This window comes from Akebia trifoliata, chromosome 14, assembly GCF_017979445.1.
Source record: "Akebia trifoliata isolate Shusen 1 chromosome 14, ASM1797944v1, whole genome shotgun sequence".
Classification (NCBI taxonomy): domain Eukaryota; kingdom Viridiplantae; phylum Streptophyta; class Magnoliopsida; order Ranunculales; family Lardizabalaceae; genus Akebia; species Akebia trifoliata.
This window is the reverse complement of record NC_141388.1, coordinates 24,049,343-24,072,324: the sequence shown is the minus strand read 5'-3', so window position 1 is coordinate 24,072,324 and position 22,982 is coordinate 24,049,343. Positions and strand designations below refer to the sequence as shown.

Below are 22,982 nucleotides of genomic sequence, written 5' to 3'. Positions count from 1 at the left end.
TGAAATGGGCTTCTCCCAATCATTATTATGATACTCAGTATTAATTATCTCTGGATTTAATATTTATGTTTACGTGTGAGATCTTCTATTGCCACACCAACTTTTGCAAACGTCATCCCAAGTAGCGTTAGCAAAAGTTGGGTGGGGGTGGGAATAGAACCTTTCTTAAATATCTTTATTTATTGCTCATAAATATAAACAATGTCTACTTAAGAGGTAAATGAAGTCAATTTTATTACTTGAACAGGGAACTCAAACTCGAAAATCAAACACGAAACATAAGGGCAATATTTATATTTAAGAAGAACAAAAGGGCATTTATGTAATAAAGTGAAAAAGAAAACCGTTTCTGTTGTATCGTAATATTTTATTATAAATATTAATTATATTTTAAACAAAATAATCTTTAGAGGTTTGACTGTTGCTCTCTCTCTCTCTCTCCTTTATTTTCCTGCTGGCCTCCTCACCTTTGCTTTCGATTGACTTCTTAGGGTTTCGCTTTTACTTTCTCTATGGTCTCATCTTTCTGCATTTTCTTCTAAATTGATCGAAACGAAAGCAAACATTGTGAAGAATTCTTTGTTAGGATCTCAAATTGGTGGAGTGGAACCAAGATTGATCTCTTCTTTGGCTGGAGATTTGAAGTTGCAGAGATTTTTCAGGTTAGATTCGTCTTTAGTTATGTTTTTTTGTTCTTAAATTCATTTTTAAGCTTTTGTGCTTGTGATTCTTGGAATTCCGACCCAATTTCATTGATTTTTAATTCTTTTTAAGATTCCGTGGTTGAGAATCTTTGAATTCCTACCCAATTTATTGGATTTAGGAGATTTTCGTGGGTTTTGTTGATTTTTTTCCTTGATTATTTAGTCAAGTTTATATTTATATTTATATTTTTACGAATTTAAGTAATATAGTAGGTAGTCTGATCGTTCGTTTGGGATTCCCCCACTTTCATGCTTTTGGATTTGGATCCTTTGCAGAATTCGATCTGGAAGGCGTTGAATTTGGAGATTGTTGTTCAGGAACTTGCGTGATTCGGTTGGCTTGGACGGATTTTGATTTGAATTTTACGTTTCGTTGTTCGTGTTTTTGTTTAAAAATGGTTTTGATGATGATGGTGATGATCTTTTTCTTCTTTTTTTTAATTAATTTATTTTGGGAGAAAAGTGGAAATTTTCATTTTTGATGTAAATCAAGATGTCGATTGGAAGTGTTTTCATGGGCTTCTTCTGATAGCTTTTTGGATTTATTATTATTAAACATTGGTTCTTTGTGAATTTTGGATTTTTTGGGATTGAATTTGTGAAATTTATTGGATATAGATTCATATTTTTCTTTTTCTTCTTCTAATGGGTTTGATGCGTACGGGTTTCTTAGATGTTATGAGCTGCCATGTAATTGCTTCAGGTGCTTTTGAATTTGAAACTTTTAAGGAATTAGGATTTTTTCCAGGCCAATTTAGACACTATCTGGAAAAGAAAATTGCAATGGATTTATTTGATGGCATGATTTTTTGAAAGTTTGTCAAATTATGACAGCATTTGCTTAGGAATGCAGCCATTTTTATAATTAAGATTGTTTTTTCGTTCTTGGTTTATTTTCTTGAAGAATCTATGCTTTTAATTTGTCTAACTACAAAAGTTTTATCTTTTTTGACAATCCCTGGAGCCTTTCAACATTTTCAGACCTCAATTCCATTAATAATATTTCTTTATATTTTCTTTTTTGCAGGGAACATTGAATCTTATAGCTGAAAAAAAAAAATCAAATCTAAGTAATGGGGTGTTTCACGGCCTTGAAGAGTAAAAAGAAGAGATCTGAACGGCCTGCATACGTAAAATGCATTAAACGTCAGGAGAGTATGCCAACTGTGCTCCCTGAACCACAAAGCCACAGCCGGTCCCTCCAGTCTGCCCCTCCTAGCTTTAGGACCAGAGCCAAACATGTCCAACCGGTTAGTAAAGTCACCAACAGCAGTAGAATCCGAGCTTTATCAGCTCCATCAAGCCTAAGCGAACGTGATGCTCTCTCATCAATCGAATATGATGAACATGAAGATTCCAAGAGTCGAGTTGGACTGACTAAAGAACAACATCGTACTCCAAGTCCTCAACCACTCCCTCTTCCATCGCCACAGAGTGGTGCAGTCTTGAAGAATATGGGAAGCTTCAAAGCCGGGAATGCAAGCGGCCCTCTATTCACATCTGGCCCTCTTCCCTTACCTCCATTGGGAGGCCTTCGGAACTTCTCATACGAAGAAGTTGCAACTGCTTGCCAACAATTCTCATCAGACCGATGTGTATCGGAAGGTCTTTCTTCGATTATTTATAAAGCTTCCTTTGGAGATGATACCTCAAGTTCAAAGAAGCTCGAAGCTACTGTTACTCGCCTTCTTCCATCCACTCAGGTAATGCATATCTTTATTATTAATTTTTAAGAGCTTTTAATATTAGTAGTAGGTGGCATGTGAAAACTCACATGTCTTTGAAGGGCTTATTTGTAATCTAAAATATTAATTAAAGGGTTGTTTTGAAGATTACATAGTGAAAAGGGTATTTTTGTTATTTTGAAAACTAACCAACGTGGTTTTAGGGATGTGGGATTGCAATTAAAAAAAATAAAAAATTTATACCAAAATGACCTTGATCATATTAAGTTTAAATGTTATGGTGGGGGCATTTTTGGAATCCAGTTTTTGTTGTCGAACCACTTCTACTCTGCCTTCTCTTATTATAATAGTAAAGAAATAGTTCTCAACATATTACTCACCTGGGAGTCGTCAATGTCGATGAGTTGAATCACTTGGTGGGGTAGTGATCCTTCTATGGAAATCTTAAGGTGTTTTTAGTCCTTTTTGCTATCTTTTTCAATGTTTGTTTAGGTTTTTGTGCCACTAATGTAGCCATAAATGCATATAGCCTACTTTTGCATGTCAGCCTAATTTGTGTCCTTGCAGGGGTTTAAAGAATTCGTTAATGAGGTCAACACCATTGCTTCCTTGCAACATCCTCAACTATGTAAATTGCTTGGTTTCCATGCACGAGAGGGCTCAGAGCAACGCATGTTGGTCTATGAGAGGCTCTTCCATGGGAGCTTGGACTTGCTACTATATGGTAGATCTGAAGTTCCCCCCATTGATTGGTGTAGCAGGATGAAAGTGGCCCTTTGTGCTGCACAAGGTCTTGCATTTTTGCATGAAGAAGGGCCTTTCCAGGTATGCCAACTTCCCACCTATCATTTTGAGCTAAACAAGTTCAACTTCATTACAAAATATGCTCGATGGTTGCATATGTACAAGTATAAATCCGTATTGGAAACTGTTGAGTCATACTTGAATGTCTTAAACAAAAATAATATTTCTGGCTAAAAGATCACATTGGCCCCTGTACATGTTCTCTGTGTTTTTGTGGATGGATGGAGTTTGTACGTTTGACCATCCCAGCAATTTAGCATTATTACTTAGTGCCTCTCCAGTCTCTATATCACTGAATGGCTCAATGCTTCTGTTGTATTTACAGGCAATGTATAATGAGTTGTCAGCTGCCAGCATACAGATCGACAAAGACTTCAGTGCGAAGCTTTCAGGTTACGGATGTGTTAGCCACACTCCAGAAGCAGAAATCTTAAATTCTTCCCCAGTAAGTGCTGTAAAACTATGATAATGTTACCCTTTTTTCAAATTTGACTTGTGCAACTCATGGTTTTGTTTGGGCTTGGGATGTAGTGTATTACAAATGATCATTGAACAATCAGCAAACCTCATTACTATGCTGTTTCAATGAGAAAAAAACTTTTGACATGCCCATCCCGCCTCAAGAATTTTGTAGAACCCTCTCCCTTAGATGACACCTTGTGTCTCCAAGGACGTATACCAAATAGTACCAGAAAAAGGGGTGTGAAATCAAAATAAAAAGCAATGTGTCATGTTACGAGGAGGGTTCCTCGAAAATTTTGAAAGCTGCCTGACTGCTTCAAAGTCGGACTCGTTTCGATGTGTCAAGAAAATCTGAAACCTAACATTGGACTCTTTTTTAACCCATGAATGTTATAGATTGTATGAATATGATCATCAGATTGGTTGAGTTTTGAGTAAGGCATCTCCATGATGTCACCTCTAGATGTTTGCCATTGTGCTCCATAACCCCTTAAATGTTCTCCTCAAACTATTATTTTGAATGTATCTCAGGTTCCGTTGCAAGCTCTGTTTGGTCATTCATTATTGTGGTTCTATTTTATCAATTGATGTGTAGTTGTTGGGATTGAGCAATGTAGTCGTTAAAATAAACTGAGAATTTCGTATGTGTTGACTCTTCTTTTTCTTGTTCAGGCAGCAGCAAATCTTTCAGCGGAGACCTTGGAGAGAGGACTACTCACTCCAAAGAGCAATGTATGGAGCTTCGGGATCATTCTTCTTGAATTACTTACTGGTAGGAAGAATCTTGATAGCCGATATCCTAAGGAAGAAAGGAACTTGGTTAAGTGGAGCCGGCCTTTCCTAGCCGACGATTGTCGGCTATCATTGATCATGGACCCTCGTTTAAAAGGTCGCTTTCCTGCTAAAGCAGCCCGGACTGTGGCCGACATTGCTTTAAGATGCCTCCAGAAGGATCCCTTAGAGAGACCCACTATGAGAAACATCGTCGTGTCTCTAAAAGATGTCCAAGACATGAAGTACTCCCGCCGCTTTCCTCTCCAAGAACCATCGGCAGTTGCCGGAAAGCACATGTCAAGGTCTCCAAGTCTCAATGGGATCGTTACACCTGCACCTCGATTAAGTTTTTCACCATCTCCACCTTCAAGGACCCGACTATCTGTCTCTCCTACGAGGCGGCGGCCTCCATTGCCCATGTCACTTCCTCACCTATCGTGTTCATCTACAGTTACACTGGTGGAGAATGTGTCGCAAGAAAGTCGGAAATCTACTTCTTCAGTGGTTCGAAGGGATGGACTTGAAGGGTTTTGATTTGTTAATAATAATTAATATATACATAAAATTTTCATTTTATTATTGGTTTTTATGATTTTAACTTGTTATTAGAAGATAAAAAAAAAGGTTGTGGTTCTTGCACCCCTTCCATCCCATCAAGATGTAAAGCTGAGAATGTGACCAAAGTTTGTAGATAAAGAAGAGTAAGTCTGTTTTGAAATTGAATCTCTCTCCAACCCAGAATCTAACTTACAAATTTGTGAACTCTACTCATAAAGAAATCCTTTGCATGTCCCACCATCTTGTGAGTTGTGATCCAGATGCAACCAACCTCTTTATCAAGGTTTGGGACCAGCAATGCAAAGACCAACGCTCTCGTGTGTGGAGTTTTTTTGTTTTTTGTCTCGGGAACTGTTGGACTTAATAATATCTCCAATGAATGGTGTGGACCGCACGAAATTGTCTTATGCTATCATCATTGCTTGATATTTGTTGATTGTCACAATTAATTCTTCTTAGGTTCATAATCAGGTCCTATCGGTTTGAGAAGGAGAATCTTTCCTGGGCTCTTTATCTTTGACACTGATTTTGTTGTAGATTAATAATAAATGGAAATAAACAAGAAAACATGGTTACCTGTTCATTCACGTAGATTTGGCAATTATTATGTTTAATATGGATAAATGGGAATTATTTTAAAAATTTTTTAGGAAAATATTAAAATTGAAACCGATGCTCCAAAAATACTTAGGCATCAATGGAATGGAAAGTTTTAAGTCTTAACCTAAAAATTGTAACATACCCCTATGCTTCAAGGCCGACGACCTTGTTGGCCCACTTTATGGCGAGTCCCCTAGCCACCCGATCTTCCTTCAAAGTACGTGGCCTACTATGGCGGACCCTTCCATATCCCATACTATGGTGAGCCCTCCCCCCACCCCCATTATTTTTTTGGAACCCTTCCATTTCCTATATTATGGAAGAGCCAAGTTTTGCCTTTATTTATTTTTTAGAACTCCTTCCATATCCCATACTAGAAAGGAGTCTTTATTTTTTTTTCTTTCCATAATTTCCTCCCCATGTCTCAGACCCTGGATGTGGGGTTGACTCTCATACCAAATGTTAAGATCCAAACTAATCCTCTAAAAATACTTAGGTATCAATGGAGCAGAAAGTTTAAGTCTTAATCTAAGGATCATAACAAAAAATTTGAGGATTGTACAAATAATGATTTTTGGGTTTCTTCCCCAATACACATCAACTTCAATTTCCCTAAAAATCCTATCTTTTTCTTTAGATTTAAGGTTGAAGAACAACTTTCAGAGATTTTTTTTCAAATGTAAGGAAAAATTCACCGAATTTAGTGATCATGCATTCAATTATTGATATAAGTTAAATTTTCAAATCTACCCTAGAACAATCGATCTTGATCTCGTAATACTTGGTTTAGATCCCCAATGTCACTTTTGACCAGTTAATGCTTCTTTGATTTGATATTACCAGCTTAGATTGTAGCATTGCAGGATGAAATAGTGAGTGAAATTTTAATTAAATTAATTAAGAATCCATGTTTTGGATTATTGTCCTTCAAAATTAGAATTTATTGTTTACTAAGAGGAATGACACTCTTGCAATTGAAGCATTTCTATTTTGTAACCACTATCTTCGAATCTAGATGACTGGGCTTTGTAAATATAGCCTTTAAAGGTATTAAGGTATCTTCTTTGAATGATAATTGTAGAGGGTATTTTTCGAAAAAGTGACTTGTGGCAATCTCGAGACAACTTAACCGAACGTTCGAATTACGAGATAACTTAGCTGAGCGTCCGAATCAGTGACGAAGACAGAAAGGTTGGTCTTCGCCTTCAACCAGACTCCGAGGGTCTGTAATTGAAGTTCAGGAGTTTCAAATCCCTTAAAATAAGGAGTTTTACCGTATTCACAGGAATCAAGGAAAGCCCTTAACTGAATGGAACTGCCCAAATAAAAATCAAGGAGAAAATTTAGGAAAAATCAAGGAAGGAATCCCTTATAAATACGTAGGTGCAAGGCATAAAATGGTATGAGTTTTTCCCCTCTAAATTTTGCACTATTTTTTGTACTAAGGCTCTGACTTGGGCGTTAGAGAAGTGTTATTTTCAGGCACACCCAAGGACACAAGAGAGGAGATCGCAAGGCATCGTTATAGATCTCAAGGTAGTACAAGTTTTTTGCATTTACAATTTGGCATCGTCCATGGGAAACGAACAAGACAAAGCAAACAATATGGTGAAAACAAGATGAGATGAACCAACAAATTTGCCCCAAAAACCACAAGACCTTCTGCAGGCAGTACACCACTTCTTGACGGAGATGAGGGCAGAAATACAACCAGGGCTTGAGTGCTAGAATTATGAAATTCAAGTGATAAGGAGGGAGAATGAAAAACTCCGGCAAAGGTTGAGTGAAGGAACTGAAACTGGGGAAGAAACGGGAGCATGACAAAAACCCCTACCCCCTATAGCAGATCAAACAGAGATCAATCAAACAGTAAATTCGATAGGAATTGAAACTCAACAGGGGCGTTTAGAAGCTCGAAATCTTATGACTTAGGAGGAAGTGGAAGAGTTGCTACGGAGGAGGGATGAAGAGCAGATCAGGGAAAGGGATGCAAGGCGACATGCTCAGGAATATTATTTGGGAATTCAAAGGGTCGCCATTTTCACCAGCAATAATGGCATCAGACCCTTCAGAAAATTCCATCCCTCAAAATTCGAGACATTCGATGGGACGAGGAACTTAATAGAGCATATCCTTCACTACAAAAATCAGATGGTATTGTATCAGAACGACGACTCGTTGTTCTACAAACTATTCCTAGCGACACTAAGGCATGGATTTGTATCGTTGTTTCAAGGACTACCTTCGGGATCGATAAAAAACTTCTCCTAGCTAGAAGAAGCTTTCGTCAGGCAATTCATACTGTAAAGGGAAATAACTCGACAATTATCTAAGTCGTACATGTGTCCAAACCAGTTAAGTGGTACTATACGCAGATCAGCATGTGGGCGCTACCCAACAACATGGCAAGTCAAAGTAGAAATCTCCCTTCTTTGGCTAAAAGGGCAGCACATCACCGAATAAGACCTAGTTTGCCAAGTAGGGCAGACCTGGTCAAAGAATACCCATAATCTTGATATGTGCACGTCAAGCTCAAAGATCTCAAAGGAGATCTCCCCAGTATAATATATCAAATCCCGAAAATCTCCATTCCATTTATGGATCCAAAGAATCAAGGGAGTTCCTGTGAGAGGAGGAAACCTTGATTTTCAACAAGGATCCATAAATAACAGGATTAACATAGAAAAAGGGAATTTTTGGCAGATTGGAGGTCTAACCAGTTGATTAGATTATTCCTTTACTTCTCTAACTTGAGCGTTAGAATGATTTTGGCAGGTATCACGTCGACATGAGGAGAGAGGTGACAGGAGCAACTTTTGATTCGTAAGGTAGAGTCCATCAACACCGTCAATGGGATTTTGACCGCACAAAACGGACATCGTCCGTGGGAAACCAATAGCATATTGATTTCAGTTGAAACAATGGTAAGATCCACAAGAACCACCGAAGTCAATGCACCCCCACCCGTGGCACCAACTGTTGATGCTCAACTTTTGGCAATGCCAGAAGCCGTGAGAAAGCAGTAGGAAGATATGCAGAAGAAGATGGATGAATTAGCCAAACATAATCGAAACCTGAGCCAACGTCTTGAGAACCAGCATTCAGCAAATCAAGATCTCTCACCAAGAGATCCTCAGCCTCCTATTGGGGATGATCGCGCTTCCAATGCAGAAGGAAATTTTCAACTATTGATCCCAACAAGAGAGGGAGAAACAGAAGTTGTTACTGCAACTACTCAGACAGAGCTCACAATGGGTTTGACTCGAGAAGAGATCAGAGAGATGATCCGAAAGGAGAAATAGACGATGAAGAGTGCAGATATTTAATGCAAGCTGTCAGGGGAGTTTAGAAGTATCCCTTTATAATGGAGATCTTAATAGGAGAAATTTCGAAGAAGTTTATGCCATCGCATTTCACTCCTTACTTAAGAATGAAAGACCCGGTGGAACATATTTTCCACTTCTAGCAGATGCTTACCTTGTGGGAAGGAAACGAAGGATTGATGTGTAGATTGTTCCCTTTTAACCAGTAGGGAAACATATTAACCTGGTTCCACCAATTTCCATATAGGTTAGTAGATTCTTTGAGGAGCATTACACTGATTTTGTAACATAGTACATTAGCAATAGGAAGAGTGGTGGAGACGTAGACGCTTTGCTTAGCATGAGGATGTAGTCTAGGAAAAGTCTCATAAAGTTTACAAGGAGATTCAAGGAAGTAGCGATGTCCCTGGAGAGCTGTGACCAGAGAACGACACTAGTGGCATTCAGAAAATCTTTGCCATCTTGATCAGGGTTGTATAGGTCTTTTGTAAAGAAAAGATCAGATATATCAGATTGGAAGATGATCCTCAAAATTCAACTGGGAACAACAAAGTAATACATACTGTGATGAAGCCCAATAAGCAACATCAGCCACAGTAGTAGAGTAGAAATAGATCGCTCAAGCAAGAAAAAGTACGGAGGAAAGAGAGGACATATTTTTCTATGCTTTCCCCAACTAGATTTTATCATTCATCGCGAATAAGCTTTACTTTAAGTGGCCAGTGCCACTTCCTCGAGATCAGATAAATTGAGATGAGCGATATTGCAAGTATCACAAGGTACGGGCACACGCCACCAACAAGTACTAGTCCTTGAGAAGATTTCTACAAAGGTTGATAGAGTAGGATAAACTAAAAGACCTGTCCAGAAGACAAAGAGAGAATCCACCCCTAGACAAGAATAAAAGGCCTAATCAACTACCTGTTGAAAGGCAAGATGGAAGGATAGTAGTGATACATGTTGTCCTTAAGTCGGAGAACAGAAGGTTAGACTAGAGTAGGGCTGACGAAAGAGTTAAGAGACGGCGAGCAGAATGCCTAGCTTATGTCTACACAACAAGAAATGGGCCTACAGAGTAGATAGAGCCCTACAGAGAGTAGATCGTGGCTTTCACGGATAAGGACTTAGAGGGGGTAGTGAGGCCCCATTATGATGTATTGGTGGTAACCTTCTAGGTGGGTACCTTCACTCTTAAGAGGGTGATGATCGACAGCGACAATTTTGTATGCTTATACTTTTCTAAAAATGGGTCTTAGTAGAAATGTGCTCACTCCAGCAGGGGCACGTTTGATTGGATTTGACGGGAAAACAAACCAACCATGAGGGGATATAGTCTTGTCTATGCAGGTAGGGCCAACGACCTTGATGACTAGTTTCATAGTCGTTGAAACAAGTTCCCCATACAATGCTATCTTGGGCATATGGTAGACACATGAGATGAGGATCGTTCCCTCAACGTACTATCAGGTCCTGAGGTTCTCAATGTAGCAAGGGATGTGGGATATGGGATATGCGAGGGGATCAGGTGGTTGCCCAGGTGTGTATGCTGGACAATGAGGAGCTTTCTGAAGATAAGGTCCAACAATAACAGTTATAGTAGGGGGAAATTGAGCTTGAAAAACCCCCATGCCTAGAGAGTATCTAGATGGTGGATGTAGGGGAAAGTAGGTAGGTCAGGGTAGAAGTAGAGTTGGCATCGGAAGATTTGAAAGAGCTAACAGACTGCTTAAGGAGGGACCGTGATGTTTTTAAGTGATCCATAGAAGAGATGCTGGGGGTTAACCCAGAAGTGATCTGCCATCACTTGAATATGGAATCAATTATCAAGCCAGTAAAACAGAAGCTAAAGAGATTAGCGCCATGATTCAGAGAAGCGGTAAACGAAGAGGTGAACAAGTTGATCAAAGTAGGGTTTATCAGGGAAGTGTAGTTTCCTGATTAGATAACGAATATCGTAGCAATGCCGAAGAAGAATGGGAAGGTCAGAGTCTATATTGACTTTACAAATCTAAACAAGGCATGCCCTAAGGATAACTTTCCTATACTAAGGATAGACTAGCTGGTGGATGCGACCTCAAGCCACGAAAGGTTGTCCTTCGTGGATGGCTATTCTGGCTACAATTAGATACGACTTAATCCAGCAAATCAAGAGAAGATAACCTTCATTACTGAGCAAAGGCTCTGCTACTATAGAATTATACCCTTCGGGTTGAAAAATGCAAAAAACAACTTATCAAAGACTGGTAACATAATTCTTCAAAGATCTATTAAGGAAGACTGTAGAAGTCTATATTGATAATCTACTGGTGAAAAGTAAAAAGAAGAAAAATCACGTCGCTGATTTAGAAGAGGTCTTTCACGAGTGAAGAAGGTTAGGATGAAGCTCAACCTGAAGAAGTGCACTTTTGCATTAACTTTGTGGAAGTTCTTGGGCTTCCTAGTCACAAAAAGAGGTACATAATCCAACCTAGACTAGATCAGAGTACTAATAGAGATGCTCTCCCCAAAAACATAGAAACAAGTCCAGAAATTAGTAAGAAGAGTAGTAGTCTTTAACCAATTTATTTCCAGATCTTTAGAACTATTGTGGAAGAATACCAAGTTCAAGTAGACAGAGGAGTGTGAGTGAGCCTTCATAGAGTTGAAGAAATATCTGGGAAAATCGCTTATACTCTCCAAACTAGAAGTAAGAGTGGAGCTAGGATTGCACCTAGTTATTTCGGAATGCGCACTTAGTTCAGTCTTGGCCAGGGTTGAGACAATGATAGAATAGCCTATCTACTTCTTGAGCAAGACCTTCATCGATGTAGAAACATGCTATTTTAGAATAGATAAGATGGGGTTGGCTCTAGTTTACATAGCTTTACATTTAAGACCGTACTTCTAGGTGCACCGAGTGTAGGTCATCATAGAGTACCCCTTGAAGTCTATTTTGGGAAAGACAGAGGGATCAGGCAGAATAACAAAGTGGACGATACAATTAGTTGAATTTGAACTTGAATACAAGTCCAGAGTTTCGCTAAAAAGCCAAGTAATGGCAGATTTCTTAACAAACTTTCTAGTGGAAGAAAAAATAGATTTGTTGGTAAAAAAGCTTGAACATGCTGAAGAAGGGTAAGAAGCAAACAACCATCTAGGGTGGAGAGTCTAAGTAGATGGATTTTCAAACATAGAAGGATTGAAAATAAGAGTGGTGTTGATCACTTTTGACGGTTCTACAATAGATAAGACGGTCATATTGGGATTCAAGGTATCAAACAATAAAGTGGAATATGAGGCAATGTTGGTCGGCCTCAATTCATTAGTAGGGCTGGGGGTAACTGAGGCTAGGATCTATAAGAACTCACAGCTAGTAGTTAATCATGTCAATGGGACATTTGAAGCATGAGATCCCAGGATGTAGTTATATTTGGAGAAAATCAGGTCTGTCGTACTTCGAGTTGGGGAAGTCAGAATAGAGCACATACCAATGGCAGGCAATAAACACGCAGATGCCCTAACCTTCATAACCTCAATGTTAGCAGGACAAGACAAGAGAGAATTGCCACTAGGCTACCAGGATAGATCAATGATAGATGAGTTGGAATTAGTTAGTGTGATAACTACGGTAGGAGATCAGAGGTGGATGAACCCGATTTTCACCTTCATGTAGCTAGGAGTATTGCTCGACGATCCAAAGGAAGCAAGATGCGTGAAGAGCAAGGTAGAGAGATACACTATCCTGGATGGCAAACTATATAGAAAGTCAGTAGGTGGGGCCATTCCTACATTGTTTAATGCTAGAAGAGGCAAATGACGTGCTTAGCGAGATCCACGAAGGGGATTGTGGGAATCACTATGGGGAAAGGTTTTTAGTCACAAAGTACTCTCCCAAGGGTATTCCTGATCGTATTTGTAAGAAGATGTAGCTCAGCATGTCAAGCATTGTGACAATTGCCAAAGACACAGGAGGATAATCTAACAGTCAGTAGTGCAGCTCAATTCTTTCATCAGCCCTTGGCCGTTTGTACAATAGGGAATTGATTCTAGTAGGCCCGCTGCCTAGAGTACTAGGTAACCTAACTTTCTTGCTAGTGGTAACATATTATTTTACCAAGTAGGTAGAAGCAATCCCTCTAGCAAGAATACGTCAATAAGAAGTTCAAAAGTTCTTATGGGAGAACATAATTTGCCGATTTGGTCTGTCATGCATTATAGCCTCAAACAACGGGAGACAATTTGCAGGAAAAAAAATCAAAGATTTTTTGGAGAGGGCATGGGATAACACAGTTATTTTACATGCCTCAATATCCTTAGGGTAATGAACAGACTAAAGCTACCAATAAAGTTCTAATAGATACGCTAAAGAAGAGGCTGGGAGAAACAAAAAGAAGATGGACAACGGTCTTGCATAGCGTGCTGTGGGCTTACAAGACAACCGTTAGAACTTTTACAAGGATGTCTCCATTCTCTATGGCTTATGGTATGGAGGCAGTGATACCAATAGAAAATAACTTTTCCACAATAAGATCAAGAGTAGTGCAGACTGACCAGAACAACCAGCAGATAATCGTAGAACTAGATTTGCTAGAAGAGAAATGAGAAGCTGGGTTGATAAGGCTAGAGAGCTATCATAAGAAGCTACAAAACCACTTCAATAAGAGAGTCTATCACATGCAGTTTAAAGAAGGAGACCTAGTGCTATGCAGAGTATTCCAGGATATAGAAAAATAGAATAATGGCAAGTTGGATCCTAATTGGGAAGGGCCATACAGGTAGCAAAAGTAGGTAAGAAGGGAGTCTATTACTTGATTATAATGACCGATCAAGAAGTGCCTAGATTATGGAATACGTGTAACCTAAAAAGATACTATCAATAAATAAATCTTTTTTGATTGCTTGTAGCTTGCACGTGGATTTAACACTAAAGTAGTAACCTACCTGGATCTATGCCTTTATGGGTGTTTTCTGCCTTAATTGGCAGAGTAAGAAGCTGGTCGAGGTCCTACTCTGAAGAGAATAATTTAGCACTAAAGTAGGATCCCACCTAGATCCGGGCCTACGTAGGTCTTCTCTGCCTTAATTGGCAAAGTAAGAAGCTAGTCAAAGTCCTACTCTGACAAGAGTAATTTAGTACTGAAGATGGTTCCCGCCTGGATCCGGGCCTACATGGGTCTCATCTACTTTAATTGGTAGAGTAAGAAGTTGGTCGGGGCCTTATTCTGACTAGAGTAATTTAGCATTGAAGATGGATCTCGCTTGGATCCATGCCTACATGGGTCTTTTCTGCCTTAATTGGCAGAGTAAGAAGCTGGTCGGGACCCAACTTTGACACTAGCAACATAACACTAAAAGTGGATCCCACCTAGGTTTGGTCCTATGTGGGTCTTCTCTGCCTTAATTGACAGAGTAAGAAACTGATCCGGGTCTTACTCTGTCATGAGTTCAAAAGTACTAAAAGTGGATCTCACTTGGATTTGGGTCTACGTGGATCTTTTTTGCCTTAATTGTTAGAGTAAGAAGTTGGTTGGGGCCCTACTTTACCACAAGTACAATAGCACTAAAGAAGGACCCTACATGGATCCGGGCTTACGTTGGTCTTCTATGCCTTAATTGGCAGAGTAAGAAGCTAGTCAGGGCCCTACTCTGGCACGAGTAATTTAGCACAGAATTGGGCTCATTCTAGAGTTCGGTCCTTGTAACTCTCTTCTACTTTAACTAGTAGAGTGAAGAATTGGACGACCATGCTCTATCTTGAGTGACAGAGCACAAAGATTTGTTTAGCAGAAGAGTAGATCCTCAAAAACATCTACCTATGGGTAAGAGAAAAGTTGCTGAAAAATTACAGTTTGCCTTAGAATAATAAAAGTGCTGAAGAATAAACGTTTTAGGGACAAAGAAATAAAACTGAGTTAAAGCCTTCTTGAAGGACAATAACTCAAAGGTACCTCCCCAATATTTTTATGAAAAGGTTCCACCTAAGTAAAATTTACATAAGGTAGAATGGGAGGGGGGGGGGGGAAGAGGTAGTAAATATAAACACTTCAGTAGTTGAATGTGCAGCGCAAACAGTACGAAAAAATAAAGTTCATATTGAAGGCAAAATAATAGTTTTTTTAAGTAATGCAAGCAGTAAAAATGAACAGATCTATTGAATTCTTTAAGTAAAACATGATGTTGAAATTTATGTTAAGTTAAAAAGCAGTTCAGTAGTTGGGTATGCAGTACAAACAATACGAAAAAATAGAGTTCATATTGAAGGCATAGTAGCAGTTTATTTAAAAACAAATTGTTCATTAACAACAAAAAAGTACAAGAGAAGTCCAGAGATGGGATAGTAGAAGCAAAAAAAAAAAAAAGTAGCAAAAGCATATTACAAGCTGAAACCAAAGATTAGATCTTCATTCGTTGGCAGATGACTGGTTGGTAGAAGGTGAAACCTCACTAGTAGGATTTCGAAGGTCAACTGTCTCGTCTTGATTGATGTCAATAACAGGGGAAGTAGGCAGGTTAGGAGGCAGATCATTGGCCTGAGCAAGTGTACCAATTGTTTTGGATTGGTCCAAGTCTATGGTATGTTAAGCCTCCATAAGCTCACTAGGACTCGATCCAAGATAGCAATGGGGTTCCCCTTTTTTTCTAGTTGAAAGGGTGAGGCTCACCCATAGTTTTCAAACTAGTTGTGAATATCTTTAATAGGAAAACCTTTAGGGCTATCGTAATCCTCTTTGTCTTCTTCATCGTCCTCTTTCTCATACTGAAGTCGAGCAGCCTCAAAGCCATCGTGATAGGCTTTAGTAGAAGCTTCATCTACCAACTGAGAATATTGGGCCTACAGCTACCCTACCAGTCTCCTGGTCTCAGCCTTATCTTCCTTAGCCTGAGTTGTCCTAGCCATTTCAATACCAGCTCTAAGGGACCCTAACTCAAGTTCTTGCTGTCGTACCTTCTCTTAGAAATTTGCTAGCTTTGCGTCTCTCCTCTTTACTCTCTTCTTATAACTGGCCAATTCCAGTTGGAGAACCAACTAGATATTTGCCAACTTCTTATTATTGGCCTCGAAGACTAAGTTAGCCTTGGAAAATTGGGCCAAATTAGCCTTCATCTCCTCTCTAACCTCCTGGGAAAATTGGCTAGAGGAAACTAGCTCAGCCTGGAGCAGAGTAATTTTTTCTTCATACTTCTTAGCTAGAACAGCTGCCTGATCTTCAATCTCACGCCATTTCAAGAAAGTCAAGGTTCCATGGACATTGGCTTGCGAAAAGAGTAAAACAGTTAAGTGAGTAAAGCTTGAAAAGTAAATAGTAGAGTAGGAAGAGTAGAGAATTACCTGATAGAGGCTATGAACAAATAGACCGAAGCCTAGGTTAGCATTGGCCTTGTCTGCAACATCCCAGTCCTTGGGAGAATTGGATTGGGAGAGTAGAGAGCCAATAATGACAGGGTTTTTCATCCCGCAACTCTTATTGTGAACATAGAAGTGGGGCCGAAAGTTATTATTTTCATTTTCATCTCGGAAGAAGGCCTCGTGACCCCTCCAAGAGAATGTAGCTTCCTCCAAAGGAGTCTTGGGATTACTAGGACCCTTTTGATCAGACTTTTCTAGAGAGGAAAGACTCCTCAAAATTTTCCTGATCAGCCTGCACCTCTTGCACGACTAAAGATCAGGGACAGGGCTATGCTCCCTGATGGTGTTCGAGCTTTGCACTGCCTGAGCCTGAATCTCCTAAGGAAGTTCAACAATAACAATAGTAACAACAACAATAACTATAGAAGTAGAGGTAGAAATAGGAGTAGCTTGCTTTCCACTCCCTAAGGCTAGTGGGTTTACTTCTCTAGTGAAGGTGAAGCCATGAGAGGCCATATTCTTCTTCTTCTTACCTTAGTCAGTAGAAGGAGTGGCCCTTACAATAAGGGAAAGGTAGAAAGGGAACTCTGAGAGGTCAATGTTGATAGCATCAGAGGACCCTAAGGGTAGTGGAGGGGAATGAAGACTAAAAATAGAGGCCAAGGGAGAAGGAAGACCTTTCGAGTTTGTTCGGCATGATCAAAGGAAATCTAACTAGATAAGGCCCGTCGTGTAGGTTGCCGAGGCAAAATAGAAGAGGGAAGACATATATGATCTTCTTCCACCCCTCAGCAACTCTAGTTTGGAGGTCTACTGCCACTAGCCTCCTATCTTTGGATACTCTACACTATTCTTTCCTAGCCTTAACAGTAGAAAGGGCAGTAGAATTTGTGAAGAGAAAAAAACAAAATTAGAATCAAATTGAGTTGCAAACAGAATTGAAGAGTGAGACACAGTTAGGTATCAAAAATCCAGTCTTACCCTAAAAGATCTAAGGGACTCTAAATCCCTCATGAGGAGTGTCAGGGGCGAATTCCTAGTTCTTGGAGACAATCAAGGGGTCCTTGTGCCACCCTTTGTCAATACTGGAGAGAGAAGGAGCCAGTGCAACTGCTGTACTTTTGGAGGATAACGAGTAATACCCGGGGCATTGAGAGATAGCTTTCAGATTGTACTTGGAGAGGAAGTCATTGGGTGTTATACCCATTTTCTTCACTATCTCCATCAGACGATAGAAGTTGTCAAACATTTGGCTTGGGCCCCAATTTATTTTACTCAACACCTCCATAGGGAAGGAAGAGAAAGGGAAACTAAAGCTAACCTTAATTTGGTCGACGAAGACCATAATCGCCCCTTGATGACATTTTACAAGATCCTTGGGGTCCTTACAGACCCGAATAGACATATAGACAAGGATATAGAGTCCTCTTCAAAGTTGGGTCATGTTAGCAATCATTGAGAAATCAAGTTTGCAAAAAATAAAAGAAAAGGAAAGAAAATTACCTTAATCTGAAAGAGGTAAGAATAACACTGAAACAAAAAAGAAAGAGAGAAAGAGTTTTTCGCAAAATGTAGATAGACGAGATCAAAGAGAGTAATAGCATAGTAAGAGGAAGAACTGGGCTCTAAGTCTCCTATTTATAAGAAAAAATAAAAGAGTACTATGCTTGGGATAATAGCTTAAATCTAACCTAAATGTCATAGTTTGGGGGTAGTGCTGATGATAGTGGGGTACGTGGATGGACACAAATGAAGATTGATTCGTCTTAGCCATCAGAGATGATTTGAAATGACACATCATTAAATGTGTCGATTCGTTAAGAATATAAGTAAATATAAAGAATCAAGGCAACTAATAAGAAATAGGTTATGTGTTTCGAGAAAACAATGAGACTTTACGTCTCCTCAAGAAGGGGTAATTGTAATGGAAAATAATTGTATAATTATCTAAGCCTTACACGTGTTTAGACCGGTTAAATGGTACCATACACAGATTAGCATGCAGGTGCTACCCAACAGTAGGGTAGGCCAATTAGAGATCTCTCTAGCCTGGTTAGAAGGGCAACACATCACTGAATAAGACCTGGTTACCAAATAGGGTAGACATGGTCAAAGAATACCTGTAATCCTGATACGCGTACATCAAGCCCAGAGATCTTGGAGGAGATCTCTCTAGTATAGTATATCCAATCCTGAAGATCTCCATTCCGTTTATAGATCCAAAAAATTAAGGGATTCCCCGTGAGATGAGGAAACACTGATTCGGAGCAAAGATCCATAAATAGTAGGATTAGCACAGAAAAATGGATCTTTTGATAGATTGGAGGTCTAACCAGTTGATTAGATTATTCTTTTGCTTATATAACTTGAGCGTCAGAGTGATTTTGATAGGTACCAAGCCGGCATGAGGAGAATGGTGATAGGAGTGACTTCGGATTTGTGAGGCAGAGCCTATTAGCACTGTTAATCAGATTTTGACCGCACACATACATTTGAAAAAGAGGAAGGTTGGAATAAATACACTCTTCCACCTGTGATAGGAGAATGGAGAGATCATCTGAGCATTCATGATGCGATTTCAAATTTGAACACTGGCGGTGGAAAACCTGGACGAACAACGACATGTGCAGCTTACGTAGTGGCAATAATTCTTGGGACAAGGCTGCATGAATCGATAATTAAGATCGACCCATCGCGATTGGATGACTTGTATGCTAAAATAGAAAAGTATATCTTGGTAGAAGAATCGATGAAGAATAGGGGGCAACAAATATAGGCGGCCACCGTCAATATGATAAAACTAGAATTTCCCAAGAAGTAAGAGCAAGTAAGGAAAGAAAAGGATAGGAAGAAAAGATGAAGGGAGGTAAAGGGAAAGTCATGATGGAGGACAAGGCGAAACTACATCCCATTAAATGCAAAAATGTCTGAAATCTTGAGGCATATACGAAATGACCCAGGGCTCGAACCACTACCCAGAGACTATAGTGGGAAGCCCAAAAAGCCCTATTGCGACTATGGAGGATCATTCAACCAACGATTGCTATAAATTAAAGCATATCATTCAGGATATGATAGAAGATGGGAAGTTAAAGAGATCTATAGCAGCTACTAGGGAGGAATGAAAGTAGGAAGAGTGGATGCCACCACTACCGCCTCCAAGAGAGGAAAGGCATAGAGAGCATGAAGGGCGAAGGGTTGTACATACAATAACAAAAGTATACGGTTCAGAATATCGGACTTGGAACACTACTCAAACCATGGTGAGGAAGATTCAACATGAGGTCAAGGTATACCAAGTGATATCAAGGGTAAATGGGGAGATAAAACAATGATATTTACATGACATGATCTCTGAGGAGTAGCTATGCCCTATTATGATGCCTCAGTGGTTACACTTTCGGTAGGGAATGTGGACTTACATAGAATTCTAATCGATGCAGGCAGTGCTGTAGATATTCATTCTATTCTTGGAAGCCATGAAAAATATGGGGATATCGGAAAGCCTTGAGCCAGCCAAGGCGACGATATTCGAATTCAACGTTATTCTGACCATCATTGTTGGAGAGATTGCATTTTCGATCGCTGTTGGGTCCGAGGTCATCGTGAAAAGAGTCATTGTAATTGATGCAGACTCAGCCTACAACACAATTTTGGGAAGAAGGTGGATACACAACATGAAGGCTATCCTGTCAACTTATCACCAAGTGGTACAATTTTCGAGTAGAAACGGGTCAATGGAGGTTAAAAGAGATCAAGAGATGTCTCAAAGATTTTTTTATAATGGTGCTTAAGATTGGACGAATTTCTGAGCCAGAAGCGAGGAAGAAGATAAAGGAAGAATTAATCGAAAGTCGGGAGAAATAGCAATTACAGAGGGATTCGTGGAAGGAAAAAGTAGCTGCAATAATAATAGTGGTGGGAATAGACTTTGGGGAAGAAAGGAGAATGAATATTAAAATGAGTATGTCTATCGAGCATCGGAAAGAATTGGTACAATTTTTGAGGGACAACAAAGATGTCTTTGCATAGTCATTTGAGGACATGCTAGGAATAGATCCTCTTATGGCGTACCACCGGCTAAATGTTGAAGCAGCGGCCAAGCCAGTCCGACAGAAACCAAGAAGGTTATCCCCCCACTTAAGGCAGGAAGTGAACGAAAAGATAAAAAAATTACTCAAGATGGGATTTATCAAGGAGGTTAAATATCCAGAATGGATAACAAACATTATGGCAGTACCAAAGAAAGAGAGAAAAGTCAGAGTTTGCATTGACTTCACTAATTTAAACAACGTTTGCCCGAACGATAGCTTTTACTCCCCTGGATTGACAGGCTTGTGGATTCAACCTTGGGACATGAAATGATGTAACCTACTTAGGTTTCAACCAGATCCCCGAAGATCAGGAAAAAACATCATTTTTTACCGAACAAGGGTTGTTTTGTTATAAAGTCATGCCACTTGGATTAAAAAATGTAGGAGCAACTTACCAGTATTTGGTGACAAAAATGTTCGATGACATGATCGGGAGGATGATGGAAGTATGTATCGATGACATGTTGGTGAAGAGCAGGCTAGCAAATGACTACCTCAAAGACCTTGGTGAAACATTTGCACGGCTCAAAGAGTACCAAATGAAGTTAAATCCAAATAAGTGTACCTTTGGAGTCTCATTTGGGAAGTTTCTCAGATACATAGTATATAAACCTCATTTTTGCACTTGCCTGATTAATCAACTCGTCAACCTAATCGTGACGATTCCTAATGATGGATGTTTATTCCAATGCTTTATTTGTTACCAGATATGTTTCAAAAATTCAGATGAGGTATCTCAAGCTTACAAAACTATAGAAATCACGCTACGCTAGGAAAATATAACCCCAAAAATATAGAAATCATCATTTCACAGACAAAAAGAAGCTTTACGATAAAAATCACTAAAAAAATGATTAAATTATCAAAATGCCCCTAACATCAAAACATCCTTAGAGCCCCTCTTACACTTAGGGAAATCCATTCGAATACATAAAACAACAAAATGAAATCAAATAAATCATTTCGCCAATTTTCACCAAATTCAATAAAATTACGAAAATGCCCCTCATAAGGGTTGACGATCATTTCACGTCAAAAAATTTCATAAATAATACGAACCAATAATCCCATTGAATTCCTCACGAAAAATCGATTCCAAAACATCCTGGAACATTGAAAATTAACTTGAAATGCAAAAGTTCTCTTCGAGGGCAAAACGGTAATTTTTTAATTTTTAAAATTTTTTAATTTCGAAATTAATAAATAAAATATTAATTAACGTAAAATAAAATCTTAATAAAATTAATTTAAAAATCTAAACCAAGTCAATCTCATAAGACTTAAGTCAAAACCCTAATCTAAAGAAACCAAGTCAATCTCATAAGACTTAAGTCAAAAACCTAATCTAAAAAGACCAAGTCAATCTCATAAGAATTAAGTCAAAACTCTAATCTAAAAAGACCAAGTCAATCTCATAAGACTTAAGTCAAAATCCTAATTAAAACCCTAATCTAAAGAAACCAAGTCAATCTCATAAGACTTAAGTCAAAACCATAATTAAAACCCTAATATAAAAAGACTAAGACTAAAGTCAAAACCCTATAGGATACCTAATTAAACACTAACTCTATCCAAAAAAGTCTATAAATAGGAGCCTCCACAACCTAATCTTGTATCCAGGAGAAAATCCTAGAAAAAGTAGGTCAATGAGCCTTCCCAACCTTATCAAAATCCTAATTTTGAAGCCTTAACCCCTTACCTATCATCCAACCCCCAACTTTTGCTCAAAAAACACCCAAAGACCCTTTAAAAACACCTAGAAATCCATAAAAACTCAGAAAATTTACAAATCTAAGAAGAAGATACCTCAACTTGGAGATCAGAATCAAATTCGATGACGAGTGAATAGAAAGAAAATACATACGAGGATACTATCCGCCAATGCTAAGGGAATCGTTATAATTCGCAAGGTAACCTTCTTTTATCTATTTTATTATTATTATTATTTTTGATTTTTGGTCTATTTTGCAATGTAATCATTTTTGGGAAGTAGTAGAGATCGGCGCTTGTCCGGCGAGGTTGGTGCCTAATACCTTTCAACCCCATAACATGATCCCCGGATCTAGTTTCTTTTGTAGATTAGTTTTCCTTATCAGTTTAGAGTCGATGTTCGGTTCCTAGACCGTAATAACTAGTTGGCGACTCTCAAATCTTGAAAATCAAAAGTGGATCCGCACACCCCGCGGATTGAGGGCGTTTTCACATAGTCACATAGAAAGGGATAGAAGCTGATCCAAAACAAATCCGATTGTTGACCAAAATACCGAGCCTAAAGAAGTTGAAGTAGGTACAAAGTTTGACTGAAAGGATAACAACTCTAAATAGATTCATCTCTAAAGTCTCATTTATTCAAATTATTAAAGGTATGGATGAAATTCAAATGGATCGTGGAATGCGAGATAGCTTTCCAGAACCTAAAAAAGTAACTCAGAGAACTACCTATTCTCAGTATACTAGAAGAAGATGACTATTTAGGGATCTATTTAGCAGTAATGGCATAGTCGATAAACTTAGTCTTGTTTAGGGTATATTTTAGACAGGAATACCTTGTATACTTCATAAGCAAAACTCTCAGACAGTCAGGTCAAGTACACCAAAATAGAAAATTTTGGTTTATCATTAGCATATTCGGCATAGAAATTTAGACCATA

General features: G+C 38.9%; 1 protein-coding gene across 2 annotated transcripts; it reads left to right on the top strand.

Annotated features, from left to right (window-relative positions):
* The first annotated feature begins 418 nt into the window (after positions 1 to 418).
* On the top strand, positions 419 to 5,147 carry ATSIK (Protein kinase superfamily protein). Of its 2 annotated transcripts, XM_086423581.1 has the most exons (6): positions 419 to 662; positions 981 to 1,117; positions 1,732 to 2,407; positions 2,957 to 3,214; positions 3,519 to 3,638; positions 4,328 to 5,147. In XM_086423581.1, exons 3-6 carry the CDS (start codon positions 1,778 to 1,780, stop codon positions 4,961 to 4,963), a joined length of 1,644 nt encoding a protein of 547 aa, XP_086279707.1. In that variant the 5' UTR covers positions 419 to 662; positions 981 to 1,117; positions 1,732 to 1,777; the 3' UTR covers positions 4,964 to 5,147. The 2 variants fall into 2 exon arrangements, with proteins under 2 accessions (XP_086279707.1, XP_086279706.1); XM_086423580.1 differs by lacking the exon at positions 981 to 1,117.
* The last annotated feature ends 17,835 nt before the right edge of the window (positions 5,148 to 22,982 follow it).